Below are 11,615 nucleotides of genomic sequence, written 5' to 3' on the forward strand. Positions count from 1 at the left end.
CCCTGATGCTCTCATCAGGTTTTGCCAGGTAAGGGTTCTCAACCTTCCTAGTGCCCCAACTCTTTATTAAAGTTCCTCGTGTTGTGGTGACCCCAACCATAAAATTATGTCATTGCTGCTTCATAACTGTAAGTTTGCTAGCTATGAGTCGAAATGTAAATATGTGATATGTAGGGTACCTGATATATGACCCCTAAGAGCCCTTGACCCATAGGTTGAGAACCACTGTTCTAGAACTTCACAGTGGGATCTCACGCCTGTGGCCCTGTGTGTCTGCATCCTTTTGGTTTTCAGACAGGTGCACACTGCACAGTGACCATAGCTCCCTCTCTGTGGCTTTAAGTAATCTGCTGATGGATGAACCACAACCTACAGGTCAACATGTGGATTTATACAGTACAAGAATCAACAAGATTGCCAGGAGCATCGCGATATTTGAAACCCACAGTGGGGGCGCCACAGAGCCAGTGCTTGTCTAGAGTACATGCCAGGTTCTGTTCTAGTGGCTGAGCCATGAGCACTCACATAGAGGCTGGGGCTTTCCTGTTCTCAGCCTTCACCACTGATCCAAGGTGTTTCGGGTGTGTTTGAGAACAAATTCACTCTCAGAGAATGCTGGTGGATGTTTCACTGGAAGACTCTGACTAAATTGGGGTTGCATTTTGTAAAAAGCCCAGTTAAACGTTGAGGATCAGAAGACTTGCCAGATGTAGGACAAGAACCTCATGGCAAGACCTCAGTAAGCCCTGCAGCCAGATAGCCTGGCTGGACTGAGTGGCCATGAGCCTCAGGAGAGGGCCACGGGGATAACACATATCTGTCCATATCTGAACCCTAACTCAGCTGTCTCAGTCCAGATCAAAACCAGAGAGTGGTGATAGTATCTTGACAAGCTGTCAGCCCCACAAGCATAACCGGGGGGGGGGGGAGGGGAATCGGGCTGGCATGATCCCATTCCCCAGCCACAAGTCTGATCTGTCTTCAGATCATGGTACCTCAGCTCAGAGTTAATGACACATCTCCAGGCTAGATGTTTTTACAGCTCCAAGTTGGAGAAGGTAGGAGGTGCTCAGGGGCACCTACCTTCATGACTGCATGGGGTACATCAGTGAAAGTATCCGTGATGATATCACGGTTCAGATCTCTCCTACACCTGTGTGTGTCATTCATCAATGGAAAATTCCATGCACCAAGGTTTCCTGCATTCATAACCTTTCCAGGAATGAAGTCCTTTGGTAAGTGTCACCTACAAGCAATAGCCTCTGCTTTCCTCCTGTGGATACTATCTCAATTAAAGGAGCCCCATCTGGACTATGGGGATGTTACTGGCAGTGCTGAAACACGAGACAGTCCTGACCTGCAAGGACTTGAGCCAATGATTGTCAGGGTTTGTGAAGGCCAACATACTTCCTGCCCAGATCCTGCACCCAGCTGGGGCTGGGGTCAGGGGACGGTGATCTTGCTGAGCCACCAGAGGTGCCAGCAGGGCGAGGGTAGCTAGGTTCTCAATTACCCTTGGGAAGGTCCTCAGGAACTAGCCTCAGCCCGTCCTGGCATCTCCCCTCACCACATGCATGTTTTTCCATTAGAATTCCAGACAGATGACGGATGAATGAAAGCCAGGCTGCTGGAGCCAATGGCAGGCACTACCAGTCTCAGCCGTTTCTAGGCCAGTAAGAATGTTGTCCCATGTTGGGTCAGGAAGGCCAATTCCCTCAGGACTAATCTGGCTCCCAAGGATCCCTGTCCCTGTCCCCTAACCTACCAAGGGCAGGTACACAGGCTGACAGTGGCCTAGGGCTGAGCAGTGTATGCTGCAGCTCTGTCTTGCTGGAAGCACAGATGTTGAGGCTGAGTGGGTCAGTGGTAGGGAAGGACAGGAAAGCTGCACTGGGCACTCAGCAGCCAGGGACCTCTCTGCCCAGCCTCCCCTACCTCCACGATCTCTGTCCAGCCCACTAGTCACCTTCTGGGGATGTCCCTTCCTCCCCTACCCAGCTTTTTTCTCCTGCAGTGCTCTCAGACGACACAGACTGGCTGGCCATTTGTGTCTTTCAGGTATTACACTGACCTCGCTAGCTGTCCTGAGGTTAGGCCATTTTTCTATCATGTCCTCTTAGCTAAGGGACTAGGTGCTTGAGGGGCAATGAAGCTCTGCAGGAGAGGATATATGGTCAGATGCTAAGCACCGGTGCTTGATGCTTTCTCGCAGGGTTCCAGCAGAGACACTGCCCAGAAGCTGTGCTGGTGGGGCTTCCATCTGCCCAGGTGGCCATGAGCCGGGAACATAGCTACTCTGGCTGGCCAACAGGGACACACTGGTCCTTTCCCAGCTTCTGGCAACTCGCAGCATAATTGAAAGTCCAGATCCTGTGTCTCACTCCATAAATATGCATCAGTGCGAGATTCAAAGGCACCACAGCTGTCCAGGGTGCGCTCTGTGCATTGGTGCTCAGTGGTGGCTAGTGTGTGCCAAGAACTCTTATAGGGCTGGGACCCTGAACAGGGATGTGTGGGAACGAAAGGGGGCAGGGGAAGGAGGAGGGAGGGAGATGGTGGGCATTGGGCTATGCACAGACAGGGATGGGTCTGGGGCCTGATGGATGAATCAACATTCACCTAGAGCCTGAAATACAGGCACAGATCAGGTCTGTCTGAGCTGAAGGCTTCCAAGAGGGGCCCAGAAGCATGGGGGACAGACCCACCCTGTTTCTACCTTCATTGAGTGACAGAGAGAGGGCTCATTGGTCTGGACTTATGCATTGCCAAGGCCCCCCACTTTGACTTCTTCAGTCTCCCCTGTAGGGGAAAAATACTTTGCCACAGAGAGTGAAAGGCTAGGGCAGGCCTGAGCTGAGAACCTGGGCACACTGGGGAAGACAGGAGTTTGAGGCAAGATGTATGAGGTTCAAGAAACTACACAGGTGCACGGAGATCCTAGGATACCCGTCTCCTTATGTCTCTTGGGCCTTTTAAAGAGTCTATCAGCCAGAACTCTCTGTTCTTTTGTTTTGTTTTGTTTTTTTGTTTTTCGAGACAGGGTTTCTCTGTATAGCCCTGGCTGTCCTGGAACTCACTTTGTAGACCAGGCTGGCCTCGAACTCAGAAATCCGCCTGCCTCTGCCTCTTGAGTGCTGGGATTCAAGGCGTGTGCCACAACGCCCAGCTTAGAACTCTCTGTTCTTATCAAAAGTCATAGAAGGGGGCACTGGAGTGGCTGTGACCTCCCAACATGGCACAGCTAGAGAGAATTCTGTGAGCTCCTGACAGCCTTCTCAAGAATAAGGATACAGCCCTGAGTACCTCTTGTTCTGCCTAGTCTAGGCCTCAAGAAGGGATAGCAAACTAGAAAGCCAGATGGGGCTGAGTCAGAGCTGATGTCCTCTGTGAGGCTGGTGCACAGGCTGCAGACTCTTCCCTGAGAACAAAAGGTGCTCCTTAACTCTTAATGGCCCAGACCCGCTCCTTCCCTGGTGCTAACAGGAAGGAAATGAAAGCAGATTATTAAGACCCATAGAAAGCTGGGCATGGGTGGCGCAGGCCTTGAATCCCAGCACTCAGGAGGCAGAGGCAGGCCAACATCTCTGAATTAGAGATTAGAGTCTGGTTTACATACCCAGTTCCACACCAGTCAGAGCCACACAGTGAGACTGTGAGACAAGAGAGAGACAGAGAGAGAGAGACACAGAGAAAGAGAGAGAGACACACACACACACACAGACAGAGAGATCCACGGAGAGAGCTAAAGAAGGCCTGGTACAAAGCGACTCACAGGGATGAAAACAGACATCCAAGAAACGATGAAACCCTGCTATTTACAGTTTCGGGTGTCCCGGGAGAGACTGCTGGGCTGGGGCTGGGTTGCAATTTATTGGAGAGCCTCTGGGGAAGTATATCCAGGTCTCCCTTCTGCTTGCTTTCAATCCACAATTTCTAATGTGCTTGTCTTGCAGCTTTGAACTTTGGGTGTATGTTCCCCCAGGTTATCTTGAAAGTAATGTGTCAACTGAGCCAGTGAAACACAAATAAACCTTGGCTGCTGCTTTGCTTGCCTCCTGCCTCAGAGTCAAGAGCACCGAAGAGGTGGGACGTTCATGGAGTGGAGGCTTGACAGAGCTCCCAGAGATTAAAGCTGCACGGAAGCTGGATGTGTAGGGTGTGTGAGGGGACATTTCTCAGATCTCTCCAGGCTTCCTTTCCAAGTACTGGGTGTGGAAAGTCTGTGTGAGGGTCTGGGGTTAGAGTTGTGTGACTAGAGCTTTCCTGGGTACTCTGCCCATACCTGAGCTTGCAAGGTGGCCATCACCCCAGACTCACTGCCTCCCAGACCCAGCTTTCTTTCCAGAAGCCTTTTCAGTCCTTTGCAAGGAAGCACCCATGCAACTGCTGTCTTAGGTTTCATCTCCATTTCAGTGACAAGCAAAATGTCTTCATTTCTGTCCACATGAGCTAGACCCCCCAGGACAGGCCACAGTTCCAGAGTCTTGTGGCTCTGGGTACAGATCAGCTGAGGCTGATAGTGTTATCTAGGAATCATGTAGGATGGCCAGCTCTTGCCACATCCACAGAAGTGCCAACTCTTAACGACTCTCTCCAGGCATGGCAACAGGTTGATGCTGGCCCAGAAGCAGGGAACAAATGTCCTCCCTGGCTCCGTGTGATATGTCTTTGGCAGTGTCTCCATGACAACCACAGAGCTAAAAGTAAAGGGTTATGGGGCCTCCTTGGCATTGTCTAGAAGGGGCTCACACAGACTTGGCTATGGAGTCTGAGGGAGGAAACTATACTTGGATTGCGCTTGCTCTGAAGGAAATTGTCAGGTAGGCTGGACCCATGTCTGATGTGTCACCTCATAATGGCTGTTCAGGTGATGCTTGCTAAAAACCCTGTGGCTAGTCTCCCCAACTACTGGGACCTGCAGGATCACCCTTGTTCTAGTCCTGCCCTCTGCCTATTGCTGACACCTGACCCCAGCTTTGATCCGGCTGAGGAAGAGTGTTACTGGCCATGTGACCTTTCCAGAAACGTCTGGAGCTTCATTAAGACCCATGGCCTATTCCTATTCAAGTACTGCTTTTCATACTGTGTCTGACTGGCTTGGGACAAGATGGCCAGATCTCCTCACCAGGTAAGTAGTGCCTAGTATTCCAAAGGCCACAGAGGATATCAGGGTTATGGCTATGGAGGAAGTAGCAGATATGGCATGCCTGTCTTATCTACAACCAGAACTTCAAGGGCCAGAGACACAAGATGGCAACCGCAGTGAAGCCTGACCACTGCCCTGACTGGACAGGCCCAGGAAGCAGCAGCCCTGCAAAGTCAGCCTTATCCACCAGCCAGCAGAGCTTGGTTGTCCCTCCCAACCCCACCCCTGCCCTGTGAGCTACTATTGGATGACCAATAGGAGGCAGCAGAGGCCTCAGCGCTCACAGCAGTTTTGTCCCTGGTAAAACCTGCTAGAGCAGTCTGCATGTGGAGATGTGGCACCTGCCTTGAGACAGGCACCAGAGCAAGCACTACGGTGCAGACCAGGCTCCTATGTTTGTAGCTCTCCTCACACACCACAGCCACGCCACAGCCACTCCCAGGATCACGGAGCTCCTGGGGTGTTTGTTTAAATCAGGCTCCAGGGCAGCAATGGCCAGAGCTGCCTGAGCAGCCTTGGTCCACCACTGAGGGCATATAGGCTGTGGGGGTAATTTCAACATCAAGGCCACCTGCCTCGGGTGTGTGGCCCTGTACCATGTGCCATGCTGCCTGGGCAGAAAGGGGGTGATCCCGCAATCCTTCCCAGGCTGTAAGGCAAGATGGCTGGATGAGTCTGGTTTGGGGGGTGGGAGTAGCATTCTTGGGATTCCATTTTTGTGTGTGCATGGGGGAGGTCAGCCTGGGGATCTGGCTTCAGGGAGCAACTGTGGTCCATGCTTGACCTGGCAGAAACTGGGCTGCCCCAGCTGGGGCTGCCCCTGAGGCCCAGGCCTCCCTATGGCACTTTTGTCCTAGTTCCTCTTCCTGTTGCTGATGGGAAGAAGATGGTACCAGGATGAGAAGCAAGCACACAAGCACACTGAGCCTCACTGGGCAGGGAATCCCAAGGGCTGGGCTCAGGGACAGACGTGGATCCCGTACTTCTGGGGATATTGCTGGGGACAGGCAGGGCCAAGCACAGCGAGACTGAACCCAGGCTGGTTCTCGAGTGCAGAATGTCAGTTTCCCTCCTAAAATGCACAGAATTACCCTTCACCCATGAAACTTCTCAGGTTCTGAGAGACACCAACTACTGGTGCCTTTTCCAGAATGCCCCATTTCTCTTCCTATATCCCCTCCTTTCTGGGTAGTCTGTTCTGGAATGGACCATCTTCGGTGGGCTACGTGGGCTGGGGCAAGAAGTCTAGCTCCACAAACAGATGGGTGTTTCTTCCCCACAAGGGGATGCCTCCTGAGGAACGAGGCCTGCCAGCCACAATGAGCATCGCCCGGAGCACACACTCAGAACACGCACTCAGAGCACACACTCAGAGCACAAACTTGGAGCTATCAATGAGCCGCGCCCAGATCACACACTCGGTTAACAGGCTACTCGGGTAACAGGCTCCTTCCTTGATTTACTCTCAGACAAAAAGATTAAAACATCAGCAGGTGGAGACTCGGGATAATTCATAAGGCACTCTGAGCAGCAGCAATGGCCTGAAGTGGGAGAGGTGAACACACCCTCCACCCGGCCTAGGAGTGCCTTCTCTGACAGGACATGATACTCAGGACCTGACCTAGCTGGTCACGTGAGTACTGGGTCCTCGATGCCATGGTCCGGGTTGCAGGTGAAAGCGATGGTGATGGCATAGCGGGTGCCCCAGAGGACTTTCTCCACTCGGTGCAGGTTCTCAGAGCCTGAGGTAAAGAATGAGACTCGACCTGGAGAGAGAGAGAGAAGAGAGAGGTGATCTCTAGGTCACACTGGCAGGAGGGACACAGCAATAAACACAGCAGTGCTGGACAAGGTGGAGAAACCCTGACGAGGATTGAGAGAACCAAAGCAGCAGCTCTGGGTGCGTAATGGGGGGCACAGGGTACTCCCAGTCTTCCTGCCTTCAGGGGAGACTCTCTGTGGTGGGGAGGACAGAGGCTTGCTGATGGCCTTCTAGATCTGACAAGTGGGAAATAAAAAAAATAATCACAGGGGCCGGAGAAATGGTTCAGCAGTTCGGAGCGCTGGCTGCCCTTCCAGAGTCTCCTGGGTTTGATTGACAGCATCCCTGTGGCAGCTCACAGATGGCTCTAACTCCAGCCCTACTTCGGAATCTGACACCCTTTCTGACTTCTGTAGGCATGGTTTACAGACATACATGCTGACAAAACATCCATAAGCAGGAAACAGAAATAAAATGTAAAAGTAAAAGAGTCAATCATGGATGGATGATAACAATGTCCTAGCAATCCAAAGAAAGATGTCAAATTAGATGACCTGTGAAGACAGAGACAGCCCCTCCCTGCAGCTTCGGGGATGCTCCTGGTGAGATGCCCTGGTCTGCGGAGTCCAAGAGAATGTGTACTTGTTTGAACATCTAACTGGCCTGTACATACGTTTACTGTTTAAGTGCTTGCTGCTCAGCTTCATGAACTTCCTAGGAACACCGGAAGGGTCTAACTAACTAGCTAACATGCAGCTAACTAATATACAGCTAACTAACTAACATGCAGCTAACTAACTAACATCTAACTAACTAGCCTATGCCGCTAGTTCATAGGCTCACATGCCCTATGGCAGTGCTGTTCCCCTTCTGGTCACTACATTTCTTCCTCCTGGGACTTGCCTCTAACCCTTCAAACAGAGAGAAAAGTCCATCTGACCTGCGCCATATCCTGCTGAAAGGCTTACACAGCCCAGAGAAAGCAGAGCAGAGAAACCAAGTGTGAAGAGCCTTGGGCCCTTCCTTCCACAGTACCCAGGAAGTACTGTGTATGAAGGACCAGGCTTTCCAGGGTAAGTAGAGGCACCACTTTCTGAGCTAATGTGTTTCTAAGGGCATTTAGTCTCTCTTTGTCAATTAACCCTGAGATATAGAAACAAGCAACCTAACCCAGTGCACAGCAGGGCCCACGGAGGGGGCATCTGAGACCCTTAGCCCCAGTGCACAGTAGGGCCCATGGAGGGGGCATCTGAGACCCTAAGCCCCCTTGGCTGTCTGCCCTCCCTGCTCCTCTTTAATGACAGACACACTTCTATGTGGCAATGTTCAGTGAGAGTGGAGTCCTCACAGGTCCCAACATGCCTGCACATCTTACACACAGCCGAAGGACGGAGGACAACGGTGGATCTTGAGCTCGGCATGATAGGGACCCATATGCTAACTATCAGGTTCAGATGAGAGTCACATCGGGATTTTAAAAAAAAGACTGAACAAATCAATGATCAAACTTTGCCCTCATGGGATACAAAATTTTGGTTTTATATCCCAAACCATAGAAAACTCCAAGGCAAAAAAAAAATATATTATAAATTAATATTCCAAAAAAAAAAAGAAAAAAGAAAAGAAAAAAAAATCCCAGCACTCGGGAGGCAGAGGCAGGCGGATTTCTGAGTTCGAGGCCAGCCTGGTCTACAAAGTGAGTTCCAGGACAGCCAGGGCTATACAGAGAAACCCTGTCTCGAAAAACCAAAAAAAAAATAAAATAAATAAATAAATTAATTAATTAATTAATATTCCTACACACCACAGTCAAGCTGATAAAACAAGATTACTGAAAACCTTGAAAACAGTGGGATAGAACAACATAAACAAGACAGAGCAGCTGGATCGCCTCAGGAGCAGTAGGAACTGAGATAGAGAAGTGATAATTTGCTCATGTGTTCCACACCCTTAACCCTTTAATTTGGGCGGCAAAGACAGGTAGATCTCTGCATTCTAGGCCAGCCAGCACTACATCGTGAGACCTTAACTTTAAAAAAAAAAAAAAAAAAAAAAAAAAGGACATTTTACCCCATTTGCTCCCAGCCTCTCTGTCTCTTCCATGCTTCTTGTGACACCATGATACACAAAGCACAACAGGCACTTGGGGGCTGGCTTTGCAAGAAGCTCCACTTGTTACATGGACCCGTGGGTAACTAAAGGTGGATGGACGCTGGGCAGCTCTGCCTCCATGTTGTGTCAGACTCCTGCTTGACTGTGTGGGCAGGTCAAGCACTGAGGGCTACCCTTGATACCTGACCATGCCATGCCCTTAGGCTAACAGCACAGAAGTATTGCTATCCTAAGCCTACAGTCGCCTCTTATTGCGCCAGTCTTGCAGGACTCCATCCCCCAAATGAGGACTCTCATCCCTACAGGTGAGAGTGCAATCTGTGGGTTAAAACAATTTCCTACCACCTTGGAGAACCAGCCTGGGGAATATGATTAATCAAACTTCACCTTGTCCAAGATGGCTTAATTATGCACACCTCTTACCTTCTGAGCAAGAAAGCTCATGTGAGTGCCTCAAAGAAGAACTTGAGGTCAATAATCTCATTATTTACTGGTGTTAAAACCCTTCTCCCTTGGTGCTGGCGAGATGGCTCAGTGGGTAAGAGCACTGACTGCTCCTCCGAAGGTCCTGAGTTCAAATCCCAGCAACCACATGGTGGCTTACAACCATCCGTAATGAGATCTGATGCCCTCTTCTAGTGCATCTGAAGACAGCTACAGTGTACTTACATATAAATAAATAAATAAATCTTAAAAAAAAAAACAAAAAAAAAAAACAACCCTTCTCCCTGCTTTAAAAAAACCAAAACCCAGACATTTCACTGGGATGTGGCTCAGGTGGTGGAGTGCCTGCCTAGCACTCAAGATGCCCTGGTTTGGTTTTGTCCACTCAATTAACGGGGCCTGGTGGTGCACGGCTGTAATCCTAACACTGGAGAAGGAAACAGAGACAGGAGAGTCAGTTCAAAGTCACCCTTGGCCACAAAGTGAGTGCAAGGCCAGCTGAGGGATTATGAGATGTTTGAGAGTCTATTTCAAAAAGAAGGTAGGGTGGTTCAGCAGTTAAGAACGCTTCCACTCCTGCAGAGGACCTGGGTACAATTTGCAGCACCCACACGGCAGGTCACAATCCTTTGTGCCTCCAGTGAATCTGGTGCCCTCTTCTGACATCTGTGGACACTGCATTCATACAGGGCACACACAACAGGAAGGCTAACACATAAAATAAAAAGAAATCGATTTTTTAAAAACATTGTAAGCACTGTGTCTAGTGGCTCATGTCTATAATCCTCTAACTTTGCGAATGAGGTGAAAGGATCACAAGTCCACGGCCAGCTTCAGCAATACAGTGTGACCTGTCTCAAAATAAATAAAAAATAATAAACTTTAAAAGGAAATGAGAGAGGGCAAGCACACAGGAAAACCCCTATCGACTCAGAATTTATTTTCTAGTGAAAACGAAATAAAATAATGAGGGGCAGCTGAGAGTATGGCGCTCATTTGTAAATCTCAGTAGTCAAGAGGCTAAGGCATAGGATCTCAAGTTCCCATCCAGCCTGGGCTACAGAGTAAAACCCTGTCGCAAGCAGAACAGAACGATCAATAAACAGTGACACCCAGAGCTGTGTGCGGCTCAGGTACAGTGCCTGACTTGGATCCTTGAGAACCTGGGCTCATCCCCAGCACCACTTGCACCTCACACTTGCATCCCACACTTGCACCTCACACTTGTACCTCACACTTGCACCTCACACTTGTACCTCACACTTGCACCTCACATTGGCACCTCACACTTGCACCCCACACTTGCACCCCACACTTGCACCTCACACTTGCATTTACAAGAGCTTCCATAGCTTTTGTGTCTCCAGTGAATCTGGTGGCATAAAAGGTAGAGTGAGGACACTGTCAGAAACATCACCACAGCCTCCTTGCCACAGGTTGAAGGGACAGGCTGTCAGCTGGAACCCTGCACAGAGAGAAGCAGTAAGCACTGGAGACACAAAAGCTATGGAAGCTCTTGTAAATGCAAGTGTGAGGTGCAAGTGTGGGGTGCAAGTGTGGGGTGCCAATGTGAGGTGCAAGTGTGAGGTACAAGTGTGAGGTGCAAGTGTGAGGTACAAGTGTGAGGTGCAAGTGTGAGGTACAAGTGTGAGGTGCAAGTGTGGGATGCAAGTGTGAGGTGCAAGTGTGGGATGCAAGTGTGAGGTGCAAGTGTGGGGTACAAGTGTGAGGTACAAGTGTGAGGTGGAAATGTGAGGTGCAAGTGTGGTGTACAAGTGTGAGATGCAAGTGTGAGGTGGAAATGTAAGGTGCAAGTGTGAGGTGCAAGTGTGGGGTACAAGTGTGAGGTGGAAATGTGAGGTACAAGTGTGGGGTGCCAGTGTGGGGTGCCAGTGTGGGGTGCAAGTGTGAGGTGCAAGTGTGAGGAGGAAATGTGAGATGCAAGTGGGTCAGCCAAACACCTTGGTATTTTGCTTTAATTACTCCACAGATTCAATGCAACTCAAAACAAAATTTCTGCAGAAATTAACAAGTAGAGCCTAAAATTCATTTGGAAATGAAGCAAAAAATATTTTGGCAACAAAAACAACGTTTAGGGGCTGGTGAGATGGCTCAGTGGGTAAAAGCACCCGACTGCTCTTCCGAAGGTCC

At 50.0% G+C, this 11,615-nt stretch overlaps 1 protein-coding gene across 1 annotated transcript in view; it reads right to left on the minus strand.

The window, feature by feature from the left end:
* Positions 1-6,577: 6,577 nt before the first annotated feature.
* Positions 6,578-11,615, minus strand: part of Ogfod3 (2-oxoglutarate and iron dependent oxygenase domain containing 3) — a 29,796-nt gene continuing 24,758 nt past the window's right edge. Inside the window, exon 9 of the mRNA XM_021175985.2 lies at positions 6,578-6,912. Coding sequence (XP_021031644.1) covers positions 6,776-6,912 — 137 coding nt within the window. The 3' untranslated portion in view covers positions 6,578-6,775. The remainder of the gene's footprint in view (positions 6,913-11,615) is intronic.

Source organism: Mus caroli, chromosome 11, assembly GCF_900094665.2.
Source record: "Mus caroli chromosome 11, CAROLI_EIJ_v1.1, whole genome shotgun sequence".
Taxonomy (NCBI): domain Eukaryota; kingdom Metazoa; phylum Chordata; class Mammalia; order Rodentia; family Muridae; genus Mus; species Mus caroli.